This window comes from Capronia epimyces, assembly GCF_000585565.1.
Source record: "Capronia epimyces CBS 606.96 chromosome Unknown aczIQ-supercont1.11, whole genome shotgun sequence".
NCBI lineage: Eukaryota > Fungi > Ascomycota > Eurotiomycetes > Chaetothyriales > Herpotrichiellaceae > Capronia > Capronia epimyces.
The window spans coordinates 431,537-446,888 of record NW_006912914.1 but is presented as its reverse complement, the minus strand read 5'-3'; the positions used below and the strand labels follow the sequence as shown (position 1 = coordinate 446,888).

At 54.5% G+C, this 15,352-nt stretch overlaps 6 protein-coding genes across 6 annotated transcripts; 2 read left to right on the top strand and 4 right to left on the bottom strand.

Annotated features, from left to right (window-relative positions):
- Positions 1-481: 481 nt before the first annotated feature.
- A1O3_10208 (uncharacterized protein) lies at positions 482-2,490 on the top strand (the record flags this gene model as incomplete). Its single annotated transcript, XM_007740298.1, has 2 exons — positions 482-654; positions 741-2,490. The coding sequence occupies 2 exons, from the start codon at positions 482-484 to the stop codon at positions 2,488-2,490; spliced, it is 1,923 nt and encodes a 640-aa protein (XP_007738488.1).
- Positions 2,491-3,046: 556 nt separating this feature from the next.
- Positions 3,047-3,859, top strand: A1O3_10207 (uncharacterized protein; the record flags this gene model as incomplete). The annotated part of the gene is made up of 1 exon (XM_007740297.1): positions 3,047-3,859. One exon carries the CDS (start codon positions 3,047-3,049, stop codon positions 3,857-3,859), a length of 813 nt encoding a protein of 270 aa, XP_007738487.1.
- Positions 3,860-5,313: 1,454 nt separating this feature from the next.
- A1O3_10206 (uncharacterized protein) lies at positions 5,314-6,576 on the bottom strand (the record flags this gene model as incomplete). The annotated part of the gene is made up of 1 exon (XM_007740296.1): positions 5,314-6,576. One exon carries the CDS (start codon positions 6,574-6,576, stop codon positions 5,314-5,316), a length of 1,263 nt encoding a protein of 420 aa, XP_007738486.1.
- A 597-nt stretch (positions 6,577-7,173) lies between these two features.
- Positions 7,174-8,931, bottom strand: A1O3_10205 (uncharacterized protein; the record flags this gene model as incomplete). Its single annotated transcript, XM_007740295.1, has 4 exons — positions 7,174-7,860; positions 7,928-8,291; positions 8,347-8,669; positions 8,722-8,931. 4 exons carry the CDS (start codon positions 8,929-8,931, stop codon positions 7,174-7,176), a joined length of 1,584 nt encoding a protein of 527 aa, XP_007738485.1.
- Positions 8,932-9,751: 820 nt separating this feature from the next.
- On the bottom strand, positions 9,752-12,210 carry A1O3_10204 (uncharacterized protein; the record flags this gene model as incomplete). Its single annotated transcript, XM_007740294.1, has 7 exons — positions 9,752-10,192; positions 10,305-11,218; positions 11,278-11,615; positions 11,673-11,813; positions 11,868-11,938; positions 11,994-12,102; positions 12,158-12,210. The coding sequence occupies 7 exons, from the start codon at positions 12,208-12,210 to the stop codon at positions 9,752-9,754; spliced, it is 2,067 nt and encodes a 688-aa protein (XP_007738484.1).
- A 743-nt stretch (positions 12,211-12,953) lies between these two features.
- On the bottom strand, positions 12,954-14,981 carry A1O3_10203 (hydroxymethylglutaryl-CoA lyase; the record flags this gene model as incomplete). The annotated part of the gene is made up of 2 exons (XM_007740293.1): positions 12,954-14,364; positions 14,488-14,981. 2 exons carry the CDS (start codon positions 14,979-14,981, stop codon positions 12,954-12,956), a joined length of 1,905 nt encoding a protein of 634 aa, XP_007738483.1.
- Positions 14,982-15,352: the final 371 nt, after the last annotated feature.

Sequence of the window (15,352 nt, the reverse complement as noted above, 5' to 3'; positions counted from 1 at the left end):
TTGAGGGCGCCGGGGGGTATCCAACGATGTGGTTTCGGGAGGTTGAGATAGGCGTCAGCTGCCAGTGTTTAACTGTCCCAAACGGGCAGAATGAAGAACGCAGTCGCAGCGTACTGGCAGCTCAATGGCCCACCGGAATTTGTCCAAGCTGCGGTTAGACACAAAAGGATGCACCGTATTGGACAAGGCAGCCACGTGATGTTGGATCACGTGCATAAGTCGAGTCGCCCCATCACGTGGCCCATTTTTCGCAGCCTTGGCCGGCGACATGCAGAACTTGAACACGTCCATGTTGGTTTCGGGGATATCGCTTAAGAGACTCAATCGACCAGATCAAGCGGGAAGTTGGACGGGAATGCAGTCATCATCAGGCTGACCATGCGAGAACTGCCAGTGATCGCTCAGAAACCGCGAGGCCACGGTTGATGTTCCATCTCCATTTCCTCCCCCTCAATTCCCTTCAAGATCGAAGAGAGATAACATGGCTGAACCTCCCAAGACTGATCGGAACCCGACCAGCGCCGGTCAATCCTGCCGGGAATGCCGGCGGCGCAAAGGCAAATGCGACGGAAAGATGCCCGTGTGCTCGATCTGTCAGAGATACAATCGGCATTGTCTGTATGACAAACATAGCCGGTCGTCTCTGACCAGAAAGTGAGCTCCCTGTACTTGTACTGGCCGTTGCGCCGCATTGATTACCCCGGCTATGTCTGATGTCTGATGTCTGACCTGCAATCCAGACATCTCACCGAAGTCGAAGAGCGGCTGGAAAAGGCTGAAGCCTTGTTAAGAACATTCTTCACCGATGCCGAGCTGGCTCAAATGCTGGCTCACGGTGTTACTAGTGGGGCCAATGTCCTCCCGAGGCCCCTGGTCAATGTATCTAGGACCGTGGAGGGCTATTCCAGCCAGCAAGGCCCGGCGGACAGCCTTGTTGGGCCTGCCCCGGCAAGCACTTCATCCGCCGCCGGCGCTCCATCTAGTAACGAAACCTCCTCCCATGGCCGCGAGTCAGGCCAGACATCCGAGTTCGGCTTTCTACAACCCGCCTCGTCATCAAACAACGATGTGCAAGGCACCACCCCTCTTTCCTTTGAAAGCCTCCCCACAGCTGATGACGACTTCGAATGGGATGAGCGGGAACCGTCTTGGCCTCTTGTCGATCCCGGCGGCGACAGTCCAGCCTTCGAAGGTGATGCTGATGCCGACATACCCAAAATCACCGATGGCATGGCCACACTGACGGCCGATGATTCGAACACGGGCTTTCTAGGCTCCGTTTCAGGGGCGGCGCTTCTGCGCCTGATCTGGATGGGCACTTCGACGGATGGAGGGGCTGACAGACCAGAACTGAAGAGAGAACGACGCAGAAGCCTAGAGGAACTGTTCAAGAACCGGCCAGACGAATATTCAGCCTCCTTGTCATGGCTTCAGACGCGGCCTCTGATCACCCGAGCAGTGCTGGACAATCTTGTCGACGCCTACTTTGCCCTGTACCACCCCACGTTTCCCATCCTGCACGAGCCGACGTTCCGGGAACAATACTCGAGACTCCATGGCCGTCCAAGCGGAAGCACATGGCATATTCTGGCCAATCTCGTGGCGGCCCTTGGCTCCTTCGTGTCGACGGCCTGTTCCGACGACACGCACATCACTCTGTTCAATGCCGTCAAAGCGAACCTCACGATCGAGTCGTTGGAGACGGGCAGTCTCAGCCTCGTCCAGGCGTTTGCAATGGCGGCCAACTATCTGCAAAAGAGGAACCGACCCAACAGCGGCTACAATTATGGAGGCATCGCTCTCCGGCTGGCCATCTCACTTGGCCTCCACAAGGACTTTCATGGTTGGCAGACTGCTCCCTTCAAGAAGGAAATGCGCCGACGAGTTTGGTGGTCACTCTGTGTGTTGGATGTCGGGGCAACCATCACGTACGGTCGGCCGTTGAACTGGCCACAGGTCGGGGTTGAAACTGCCTTCCCTTTGAACATCCATGAACAGGACCTCGCTCCCGGCTCGACCACAGTGCCACCCGAGGCAAATGAGGCGACACTATACACCTACATCCGCACCCAGTCGCTCTACCATCTTCGCACCATGCGAATCTACAATCGCCTGATTTCCAACCCTGTCCCCTCGGCAGCCGAACTCATTTCATTGGATGACGACCTGATCCAAGGCTGGCTGGCCAGTCTCCCCTCATACTACTGCGACGCCGATCTCCCGCTCCCCAAGGGATTTCTACTCGGCCATGCCATTGGCCGGTGGCGGTTCCGCCTGCTGCGCATCATCATGTACCGGCCGTTTTTGATCCGATGGGCCCAAGATGGCTCCGGCTCCGGACTTTCATCTCCATCGCACGCCGCGGCCGCGACCGCAGAGAGCATCGCGACGATGCGTTGTTTCAAGGCCGCCGAAGAGTGTATCTCGTGCATCTACCAATTCTGGGCTGCTGCCACTCACACCAGGCTAGCGGCTTGGTATGTATTGTAAGTAGCTACACTCCCGTACCTCCAATACTCCCAGTACACCCAGTATCCCCAGTACCCCCAGTATCCCCAGCACCCCCAGTACACCCAGTACACCCAGTACACCCAGTACACCCAGTACACCCAGTACACCCAGTACCCCCAGCATTCTACCACTGTCTACAGCAGATGCTCGCCAAGACCATGATGAGCAGTCCATTTGATTGACGCATGTCATGATGATGATCGTCGTCTACGCCATGGTTCCATTGTTGTTGAGACGTTGTTTTGCATGCACTTAATGTTGTTGAGACGTTGTTTGGCATACACTCAATGTTGTGTATCTAATTCGAAGTCTGCGTCGGGTTTCGTTTGGTTCAGCTATGTTGTGTATCTAATTCGAAGTCTGCGCCGAGTTCCATTTGGTTCAGTTATGTTGCGTATCTAATTCGAAATCTGCGTCGAGTTCCATCCGGTTCAGGCTATGTCGATGGCATCACACTGACCATGTTCGCGATAGATACTTCCTTCTCCAAGCCGCCTTGATCCCCATCCACTGTTTGCGCCGCAACCCAGCCCACATGGACGCCGGGTCGTGGCGTGCACAAATCTCGACGGCACTGGACATAATCAACGCAATGACCAACTTGAACCCCAGCGCCCCGAAGTGCCGCGACATCATCTACCGGCTGTGCGGGGACAGTCTATACCCGTACGGATCGTCAGCGACACCGACACCTACGCACTTCCAAGCACAAGGACAAGCATCAGCACAAGGACCAGCATCAGCATCAGCATCAGCACAAGGACCAGCATCAGCACAAGCACAAGCACAAGCACAAGCACAAGCACAAGCACAAGCACAAGCACTATCTGGGTCGCAACAACAAATCGACCTTCTGGTCCAACCGCCTCTGCAGCCAGAGCTAGCAGGAGCGACGTCGTCAACATCAACAGATGAGTGGTCAACCATGTTTCCCATGGCGGGGTTCGCGAACCCGTCATTTTCCTACTCGGCGCCCAATCCAGGAAACACAGCGGGAGTGGGAGCGGGAGCAGGAGCAGGAGCAGGAGCAGGAGCGGGAGTGGGAGCAGACGCAGCCACGGCCGCAGATGCAGATGCCGGCATGCTGGATCCGTGGATGACCGAGGTCGACACCGCGATCGACAACTACGACGTCTACTGCGACCGGCTTAGCAACGCGGCCGTGGCCATGGCGGGGATACGCATGGACCCAGACACACAGTTCGTCAGTGGTGGCGTAAACGTGGAGGATGGCGGCACTGCCGCAACACCGTTCAACATGGACGGTACGGATATCGGGATCGGGACGGGGACTGGGACTGGGACCGGGACGGGGGTGCAAGATTGGGATTGGGGGTTGATGCTGTAATTTACATATGATATTATACTGCTAGCTAAGCTAAATTGCCTCGGTGGCTGGTGTTTATGTCTGTACTTGTGTTTCTGTCTATGTTTATACTTGTGCTTATACTTCTGTTTATGTTTGTGTTGGTGTTGGTGTTGGTGTTGTGCTGTGTTGGTGTTGTGCTGTGTTGGTGTTGTGCTGTGTTGGTGTTGTGCTGTGTTGGTGTTGTGCTGTGCTGGTGTTGTGCTGTGTTGGTGTTGTGTTGTATTGGTGTTGTGTTGGTGTTGTGTTGGTGTTGATGCTTGTGTTTATATCTGTGTTTATACTTATATTGATGTTGTGTTTGTGTTTATGCTGGTGTTGGTGTTTGTATTTGTGCTTGTATTGTGTTCATATTGTGTTGGTGTTGGATACTTATGTTTATGTTTATGTTTATGTTTATATTGATGCTTGTGTTTGTGTTGTGTTGTGTTGGTGTTCATGTTGGTGTTTATGTGTGTTTGCCGTTCTTCCGTTTTTAAGTACCAATTGCACTGTTTGGAGTATTGAAGTCAAGATGCCCGAGACAAGGCGAGGCAAGTGAACAGTGACGCGAGGAACGAGGAAAGGAGGAAACCAGGACCGGGACCAGGACCAGGGGTCGACAAGGACAGGAAAAGGAGTGGTCATGGTCAGGGTCATAGTCATGGTATGGTCAACGGATAAGGAAATGGAATGGGAAAGGCAAGGGAGGGGCGGTCATGGTCATAGTATAGTCATGGTCATGGTCAAGGCAGCCAAGGGGACGGAAAAGAAGGGGCAGAACTCAACACGTAGCTAAAGTACCACCAACATGCACAGCATGAGAGTAGTTTGGGGCTTCGCCAGCAAAGCACCTGCACCTGCACCTGCATCTGCTATGGATAAAAGAAGAATCAATCTAGGCGTCGAGGTCAGATATCAGTACAATTTCAAGTCCACAGCCTCGAGTGACTTTCCAAACAACCGGTTTCCAGCACCTGAGAATGCAAATACCAACACCAACACCATCACCAACACCATCACCAACACCATCACCAACACCATCACCAACACCATCACCAACACCATCACCATCGCCATGCTAATCCCCCTTCACCCTTTCCCTTTCCCTTTTTTCCGTGCATTTCAAATTCTTGTTTAAACCTTGGAATCAAGGCATGGACCCCATACATAACCTGAAGTAATACAACTCGCGAAAGAAACAATCACATTTCCAGATTTCCTGTCGATATACATGAACTCTGCTCGCTCTCACTCTTTCTTCATGACGTGATGTGAAAGCCTGGTCGGTCCACTTGGCAACTTTTCCAGGGGATGCTACCTGCGCTGAATCCTGGAATCAGATCAAATTTGGGCGGAGAAGTTCCCGGATGCCATCAAAAATCATATTTTGATGTTCGTTGAAATCTTGGTTGGAATTTTGTCCGTCACCTGCCCAAGTCACAGGATTGTCATGCTCAGACTGGAGGGAGAGGGATCTTGGCCAAGAGAGCTTGAATTTGGGGAAGGCGATCTTTGAAGCCGAACTCAACCATGTTTCTGACACAGTTTCGGAAGTGGACGACATCTGTTGCCGCCTTGAAGTTAAAGTCCTCAAGTTCTGCGCTGATGAAGCGTCCGTTCTGGAAGTAATGGATATGGACTTCGGCGCGCTCGGCATCTATATTGCAAGAGAAGCAGACGGAATCGATCTCAGTGTGCACGGTCTGAGCAGTGGTTAGTAATTTCTCCATCGAGTTCACACATATTGCTCCTGCCACAGCATTCTGACTGGATGCCACATAAAAGTTCCCGCCGCGAGACTGCGATTTGCACTCCATTACGAGGAACGGCCAGAAACCAGCAGTACTCGGTTGCGCATATGGCTGGAGGTCTGCGAGGGCCTGTTTTTCCAGTTCCTCCGCTGAAAAGCTGTCGGGATCTAAGCAGTAGTGATAATCAGGCCTCGGATTCGAAGGCGGAGGAACCAGAGAAACTCGTGGAAGTGTGGAGAGAGAGAGAGGGATATTGCTGCCTGCGTTGACCTTGCCCTGGTAATCGAGGAAGGTATTAGGGAAGAGCTGAAGTATGGTGCATCCATTGTTGATGATCCCTTCATCCGCATCTCTCAGTAACCGCAATGTTGACACCATAGATTCGACTTGAAATTCCGGAAGAGTGGGGGAATCCCTGGGTCGCTCGATGATTTGCCGGCCATACTCTCGGATAGACAAAGGCACTTTGACAGGGCCTATCTCGATGTTGTTGCGGCGTAGTGTACTGCGATAACAAGGATCTCTGACGCGAGGGGATGATCTTCTGCTATCTGTAGGGGTTGCTTCCCTACTGGCGAGAGGGGAACTGCCTTCCAAGAGTAGATCAGGCGGCGATTCTCCAATGTAGGTCGATGGCGGGGTGGCTGGAGAGGTGCAAAGCTGGGAAGGGTTGTTGACATCGGTGGGTATGCTGTGAAGGTGAGCTGGGAGCTCATCTTGGTGACGAGGCGGTGCACGGCATTTTCGGGGGGGATTCAAACGGGGTGACATTGTCTGCAACAAGAAGCTGTCAGAGCGACAGCGTAAAAGTGGTTCAGAGTCGGAGGGAGCAGAGAAATCAGGAAAGAAATCGAGGAGGGTGCGCTTTGATTTGATCGACGGCCAGCCGTCGTTGTCGTTGTCGTTGTCAATGAATTTTCGTTTGAGTGGGCGCCGGGGTTGCGGGCATAGAATTTCGGCCGGCATGGTGAGAAGTGAAGGGGGTCTTGTAGTATGCAGATTGAAGGTGCAGAGTGTGTTGGACGAGACATGGTGTGCAGCCTGCCGCACTTTAAAACAAATGTGTTCACCGCGACCGCGAGTTCTTTGTCGACTTCTTTGTCGACTTCTTTGTCGTCCAGACTCAATATTAGACATAGTTGGGAAACTCTTGAAACCTTCTCCGGATTTGGAAAAGACAGCGGAGACTACAGGGCTAGATTTTGACACCAATCCACCCTAAATAGCGCTAGGCACTTATTTGGCTTGCTTTGATTGGACGATTGGATGGTTTCTATTATCCAGCCCGCTAGTCTAAATATAGAGAGCTTTGGTGGTTATGCCTAAACATGGCTGTTGGCTTTGTTCAGTCACCTTTGTCCCAGGGCAAAATATACCACAAATGTTGAAATGGGGGCTGGGTTGTGTGATGCAGTAGCAAACAGAGGCCTTGGTACAGCCTACTAGGTCTGTCTCCCTCGCATCAAGTGAAACATGCCATCTGTCCAGACATGGACAGGCCGATCTTTATGCTAATAATTATCGATCTATCATTGGCAAGCCTCTTCAAGGGAGTCTTCCCGTCTAAATCAAAAACCTGAAACCTTTCTTGGCCGCCTCTGCGGGCACAGCCTCTCCAGCAGTCAGCACACTGGGCAATTTGGTGCCACCGGCTTCAGCTGCAGAAGGGTCATTGTTGATGGCGCCTTCGACGAACTCGCCACGGTCGAGCTTTTTGTTCAGGCGGACGAGCATGAACCTCAAGATCGTAGCAAAAATGACCGCAATCGCAGCCGTCGCGGAGCACAGCGACATAGCCAGAACGTACCGCGGCCCTGCAGACTTGGGGAACATGTAGCTGGCAAAGATGGAACTGGTATTGGAGACAGCGTTGATGGCGGCAATAGAGGCGGCGCGCTTCGACGCAGGCCTAGGCAAGGTGTTGGAAATCCAGCCCAGACAGACGACGTAGCCGGTGTAGACGCCGGGGACCATCAACATCATAGCGACGTAGCGTGGTGCGGTGGAGGTGGTTGCGGCGGCCAGGATGAAGGCGAAGACACCAAAGTATAGAGGGGCGGTGATGTGCCAGTAACGTTCACCGGTACGGTCGGCGTGCCAGGCGTTGATGAAAGCGGTGATGACGCACAGCACGTAGGGGGGGCAGGTGAGGAGCAACGAGTTGATCTTGGAGTAGCCTAGTGTCTCGACCACCGTGGGGAAGAAATTGGTCACGCTGGCGGAGAAGACGATGCAGAAGAGGATGACCATCTAGAATTACGAAAGAGTAGGTGGTCAGTGAGGCAGAAAATGACAGAGCGAAGGTTTTAGCACTCACCAGAATCCACATCTTGATATCCTTCGCCGCCAATTTGGCTCCGTGCAGGAATGATTGATGTTCGCTGTCAATCCAATCATCCTCGCCGATGTCTTCCTCTAGTCTCCAGGCAGCCAAAATCTTTTCGTTCTCGCTCAACCATGGCGTGGTGCGCGGGAAGTTGGGCAGCACAAAGTAGGCCGCCGCGGCGACACCGATGGTGATGGAGCCTTCGACGATGAACAGCCATCTCCAGGCTCTGAGGCCGTGGACACCGTCTAGCCCATCGGTGATACCCGCCGCGATGAGGCCAGAGAAGGCGCCAGAAAGTAAGGAGCCGGAGTAAAGCATGGCAGTACGAAAGCCGAGCTCTTTCCGCGTATACCTGATCCGCCTCGGTCAGTCCAGGGGGGGGCAGCAGGAAGGTACCGGCCACTTACCAGCTGGAGAGATAGTATAGGCATCCAGGGAAGTAGGCGGCCTCGATAAACCCCAGGAAGAAACGAACGGCGATCAAGCCTCCAAAAGATTGGACAGCGGCCGTGGCGGTGGAGATAATGCCCCAGATGACCATTGCCGTGGAGAGGTAGACGGACGGCTTCCCGAACTTGTTGAGGAACAGATTCGACGGGACTTGCATCAGTAAATAGCCCACGAATAGGATCGACACGGCAGTTTGGTATTGTGTTCCGTGGAGCTTGAGGTCATCTTCGAGGCCGGCCAGTCGTGCGGCGGCAATGTTGTTTCGGTCGAGGTAGTTCAACTGGCATCCCGCATGTTAGCCATGGTTCTTTTTGAGGGTGACCAAAACTAACAATGTAGATGATGATGATCGTAGGGATCAGACGAAAGTCGATCTTGCGCACCAGAGCCTTCTCGGCAGTCACGCGTTCCTCTGGGCTGAGCGACTGGATATAGGCGGGGGCCTCTGGTCTGGCTCTGCCTGCGACATACTCGGCATTTTCAACATCCTGTTTCATTGAAATGGTGGACACATTGTCTGGGATGTCTTTGACGTCGGCCATGTTGAGTGCTCGAGACGAGGACACCTCGTTGTGGCAGCCGAAAGGAAGTGGGCGGTACTTGGGAGGCAACAAGAGTCTGGTGGGCGAAATAATCACAGAAGGTCGGCAGGCAAAACTTCGGTCGACTGAATGTCGGGCCGGTCGTTAGGATCGTGCTGCTGCGACGGCTGAGAATCCAGAGAAATCGAGGGTTCGTGCTCGATTATATATCTAGACTTGGAACTGGAGTGATTGACAGAGTGATTGACAGAGTTACTATTATTCCATGCTGCAACCCCAGCCCACGACATATCCACATTGCCCCCTGATTGGGTCTGGGGAACGTGCCATTGTGCAAGTCGGTCAAGGTACCCCGATAAGCAGGAGGCAAAGTCAGGAGATGAGCGGAGTGGCGCTGGAGTAGAGGTATGCCGAACCCACTTCGCTGAAGAATTGTCTTCGCGTGCTTATACAGTAGAAGCCTTTCTCCTGGGGGAGAGTGGGATGACATGCCTTGGACAGATTTCCGGAGTGGTGGCGAGGAGGGGGGTCGGGGAAACCCCGAGCCCACAGACAGTCAGCCAGGACATGGAGCACGATTCCAGTAAGTCCCCGGCGTGATCTTTACAGTGGCGGCTTCTTTCCCCGAAGGGACCAGAAGTGCCATTGGCTTGCGTCGCGTTGGATATGCGGGGATAGGCTGTTAATCCGAGCTTTACCCGTCGCCGCCTCGCTTATTGTCGGGGCTTCTCCGATGGCTGCTCCTGATCGAGCCCTCCTGAGGCAGGACGGGGTACGGACGGTGGTCAACAGAACGTATACATGAACCTGCCCTATCCGCTTATCCGGCAGCACGAGGGTTCCATGGCGAGGAAATTCCAAAGTCGGTCGATAAAAAGACGTCGCCTTGGTGAAGGACATCCGGCCATGAATCAACAGTCCCGTCTGGATAGGTCATGAAATCCATAGCCACTTCATCGTGAATGGAGAAGGGCTTGTTCAGGTCAAAATCCTCAAATGCCGAATACGCCGTGTCGCTGGTAGGGGCCGTCGCTGGCGTCTGGTGCAACTTTGGGACCTCCTCGCCTGTGACAGTTGGCCGTCGAAGCGGTGGCGCATCGTTCCCTGCCACCGGCCTTGCAGCATCTGAAAGCCACCCATAATCAAGCAGATTCCAGATGACATCTAGATCTGGATCATGTGAGTGTTGCTCATTGGGCGGCGTGGTTACCAGAGCCCGTGCCGATGAAGGATTCGGCCGAAAGCTTCTGAGCGCGGTGGCCTAGGCGAAATGGTCAGTTGACAGTACACAGGCGGGGGATGGGGGCACAAAGCTGGTTGTGGACACCGAAGCCAGATCAGAGGCGGCCAACAAGAGGGGCGCATAAACATACTATACGGGCATAATGCTCCCAGACGCCATTTCCACTATCCAGGAATCCGAGCGAATAGTCGAACAGCTGCCGTGCCGTCCTTCGAGTCCATTCGTCATCATGGTGCATGAAAAGCCTGTGTATCGACCCGGCCACTATCATAGCGTAAGCATAGAAGCTACTCAGGTTGAACCCCTGGTTCTGGACGGCGCGAAGTGCGCCGGTCAGCTGGTAGGCATGCTCCAGGCTTCGGCGTCGGGCTTCCCGCAAGAAGCTTGGAGAGTGTTTCCCCGGGCAAGAGTCTAGCCGTTTGCGAAGTAGAAACGGGTGATGTAGCAGGCACTGGTTCATGTGATACAGTATGGTTGAGAAAGCGAGGTGGCCCGCAGCTGCATGATCATGCAGCCCATCTGGGCCAATGTGGCGGCCAATGGTGCTGGACAAGGATACCGTGGTGATTTCAGACTGTGCTTCAAAGTTGAGCAGCATGCTGTATATGGCGGCAAAATCACTGCGAGAATCCCAGGGAGGAAATCGATCTTTGGAGCTTTGATGCTGTAACGAATGTCGCTCGATTCGACCCAAAACGGAAGCCATGAGGATAGTCTGAGCGAAGAGATCCATACTTTGGTTGGCGCCACACCCAGAAATTTCGAACAACGCCCTCAAGTCCGGCACGGTTGAAGACTCGGTTTCGTTGGGTGGCGTGATGTCGGACGCGAGAGGAATTGCACAGTCAATGTCAGAGATGGTTGGCGGGCGACTGGTGCCGCATGACACGAGGCGGTCCAGGAGGTACATGGACCAGAAGGTCAGCCGCTGCTCCTCCTGTTGCTCAGGCGTAAAGTGAGTGGGTATTCCTGAGCCCAGTTCCAGACTCTGTGCGAAACGCACGGCTAGACCAACCTTCTGCCATCCGAGCTTGGCCCGACCAGCTGTGGGAGAATTGCATGTCAGCAAGGGCCGGACACCATCGGACCACGGGCAGCCGTACCGGTAAAGTCTACGATCGCTAGCATGTGAGTGGCTTGCACCGCGTGAATGTCTAGCACATAGTCTTCGGAGAAGGACTTTTCAAAGATTTCACTCCACGCGGTGCGTGTATACCTGTCCACGACTTCTCCTGGCCGACCCTCGAAGAAGGGATCTGTTGAGAAGCGCGCGGCCAAGGCAGTCATGGCCAACAGGAGGTACTCTGGTATTTCACCGCTGTCCAGTTTCCAGTAGAAATACTCCGGGCGGAAATAGGCGTACGGCTGCTTGTGACAGCGGGCAAAAAAAGTGTGTAGGATTGCATGGAGGACCGGTTCTGGAGGCAACTGAATAAACTTCCTACATTCAACGGTTAGGCAAGAACGACAAGAGACAGGCTTTTCGAATGCCAGGTACCTCGCAGCAGCCTCGGGCGTCCGACTTTGTGAGCGTTGGCTGTTGTCTGAATTCTCTTCTGGAGAGACGGAACCCTCCTGTGCTGACGTCCGCCGCTTTTTGGATGGTGCGTAGCCATCACCAATGAGTGGAGGGAGCCCGCTGCCCGGCCGTGTAAGTACTTCGGAGCGGTTGATCCAACAATATGAGACTCACTCATTGCCATCACTGTTGAGCAGGCTCAGTTTTGACTCGAGCAGCGCGACTCTTGCGGCGAGATTGACGTTCTGCCGTGGGTCAGACATTCGGAATGCAGCTACAAACGGTAGACCAAACCCATACACTTGTGTATAACGCGGCCGTGGAGACTTCATCCCAGAGGCAATCCTGCTTCAGTCGAGCACAGAAAGAGCACACTGGCTTCTCGCCAGAGCATCGTGTCTTCTTGCGCCTGGACAAGAGCTGGTTATTAGGAGACGAAAAGATCGACACCTCATGTCACATACCGGCAGTTCTGACAAGCTTGTCTCACTCGCTTGGCCTCGCGGCTTTCAGCCATGGCCATGTTGGCACTAACGCAAGAAAGAGGCAAAGCTTTATTTTACCAAGACAGTGTTGTGTCTGGTTGAGGCCAAAGAACGAAGAACAAGGCCGAAGAGCGAAAAGCGAAAAGCGACGGACTAGAACGAAGAGACAGAGAGGCGATGCTGAGAAGACCGACGAGCATCTGCAGCGGAACCCCGGCAAACTTGTTGACCCCGGCACCGGGGACCTGTTCAGTTTGCAGTTGGGCGGGGTAAGGCCGCAGGCACAGGCGCAGGCGCAGGCGCAGGCAGGTTGGGAGCCCGTCACATGACCATCTCAGGTCAGGTTACTACCTAGGTAGTAATTAATTAGTAGTAGAACTATAGGTCAGCTCTCGCCCACGCGGGGTGGCCAGGCAGTCTCTCGGCGTCCCTGGGCCCGGAACGACAATGCAACCGCCAATTATTAGTTGCCAATTACTGCTGTACCTGTCACTGTACATACTAGTAGGGACTACCTAAGGTTCTGGGTACCTAGGCACCGAGGTAGTGATACTAGACTAGAGCACGCCTGTCAGTGCCTAGGGCCTGGAGCCTGGAGATTGCCGAATCACGTCGTAAGGCGCCCAAGGCCACCTCCAGAGGCTATTCCCTGCTAGACTGTCGACCTATGTCATAACCTAGCCTCATCCTTCGAGCTCTAGACTGCGCAATACTGTAGTACGGACAGTAGATCTCATCTCGAGCTGGAGTTGCTTCGATGCTTGGACCACGATGGCTACAGTTTCGCCTTCGCAGCTGTGCCTGTTAATCTCGCATCCCAGTCCACAGTCTTCACTCCCTTCTGCAACTGGCTCACTCCAAATGCGGCCTCGGCGTCCGGGCTCATCATCTGGTCGAAGTTCTTCTTAATCCCTTCCAACTGCACCGCTTCTCCAGCATGGACCCAAGCCAGCTGCACCAGGTCCTTACACATGGTGCTGGCCTTGGGGGCAGATCCCCTCAGCTCGGTCAGATACTGGTCGAGGACCTTGGAAAGGCCGGCCAGATCGTCAGCCAGCTTGGCGACCACCCCGAGCTGCGCGAGTTCTCCTGCTGCGACCTGACGGCCCGACAGCATGGCCTCACGGGCGAAAGCGAACCCCCATTCCCGGATGACATATTTCGAGATGGTGGCTGGACACAGGCCCAGACGTACTTCACTCAACTTGACCCATGCCGACCGCACCGCAATCCGCACGTCGCAGGCGAACGCAAGACCCACGCCGCCGCCGAACGCCGGGCCTTGTACACAGGCAATCGTCACCTGAGGGGCCCGGGCGATGGCGTCGAACAGCCGTGTCAGGATCTGGTACTGGATCTCGGTTGACGAGCCGCCTTTGGAGACCCGTGTGCCATTTGCGCTGAGGTCCATGCCGGTACAAAAGAATCTGCCATTGGCAGCTATGATAATGCGTGAAACGGAGGGGTGGCTGGTGGCTGCGTCCTCAAAGAACTTGGTCAACCTTTCAATCATGGTGGTGGTCAAGGCATTGCCATTCTTCGGACGATTGAGTGTGATCTTGACATTGACCCCGGACTTCTGCACCAAGAGTTCGTCGTTTGCCTCGTTCGGCCCGACCTTCTCCCAAGTCAGAGCATGCGAGGCTTTGCTTGTGCCTGTGCCTGTGCCTTTTTGCAAGGTGGGTGTCTGTGCTTTGAGTCCCGCCTTCACTGCCAGAGCCTTCCCAGCCCGGCTCTCGTTCTCTCTCGACAGGGTGTTCGACACCCAGACACCCGTCTCGACCAGCGCGTCCAAGTTCACCCCTGTTGTGACTCCGGCCTGATGGAACAGGTACACGAGATCTTCGGTGGCCACGTTGCCCTTTGCCCCTGGGGCGTAGGGGCATCCGCCCAGGCCGGCGATGCTGCTGTCAAAGACCCTCAGTCCGCACTCGTACGCGGCCCACACATTGGCCACTGCCTGGCCGTAGGTGTCGTGGAAGTGTCCCGCCAGCGAGCTCGCCGGGATACCTGCTGCGAGCAGATATCTGACGAGGGCTCTAGTCTTGGCTGCGACTCCCACTCCCAGAGTATCGCCAAGGCTGACCTCATAGCAGCCGGCGTCGAGGAGGCGTTTGACGCAGTGCAGCACGGCGTCTGGCGGCGTGGGCCCGTCGTACGGACAGGCGAAAATGGACGAAACGTATCTATGTGTGGCAATGTCACTGTCAGCCTCTCGACTTCCAAATACTGATACTGGCTACTAAGTTTGATAGGAGTGTGGCCAGTCCAAACTGGGTTCACGAGCCTGCTCCGAGCGCGTAACATACCCTCGTACCTGAAGCCCCTGGGTCAGAGCCTGGCGGGCCACCGCTTCAGCTCGCTGCAGGCCTTCCTCGACGGTGCAGTTCGTGTTGGCTCTGCTGAAGCCTTCGCTCGCGCTGACAAAGACGGCCACTTCCTTGACCCTGTGTTCGACGGCGATGTTGAGCCCTCGGAGGTTCGGCACCAGCACGGGAAGTCGCAGCGAGCGGTCTTCCAAGAACCTGCCAACCTTGGGATCGGCCAGCACTTGTCGACAATCCGCCAATTGGGGGATTGCTTTCGGGGACACGACCGAGGTGAGTTCGATGGTGCGCACATTCGCCGCATAGAGCCGTCGGATCAATTCGATCTTGACCGCCGTGGGCACGGTGCGCGGAAAGTTTTGTAGACCATCGCGAGGACCGACTTCCACGATGCGCACGGCGTTGGTGTTGGTGTTGGTGTAGGTGGTGTTGGTGGTGGCGTTGGCGGTTGGGGTTGTACTGTTGAGGGGAGACATGTCGATCGATGGTGTTCCAGAGAATAGGGAGGTGTGTCGTTTGATCTTCTTTGTTTCTTCTGTTGTATTGAGATTGAGATTGAGATTGAGATTGGTGTTACTCTCCTTTCGTTGTATTGAACTTTGCGACGCTTGCTCGGCTTTCGTTGTATGCTATTGAAATTGCGTCGTCAACTTATCCCTTCGTAGGATCTCGATGCAAGTTGAGGTTATGTTGCCGGTCGTCCTAGTAAGGTGTGTTGTCTGCCGTCAATCTCAGTCGTCTAATGGGATGGATTGTTTCCTTTTTCTTGCGCTTGCGCTTTCTCTTTTGTCGTTCAATTCCAGCAAGAAATCGAACTCTTTGTGTCGTCGTGGCGAGCTCGGTTTCC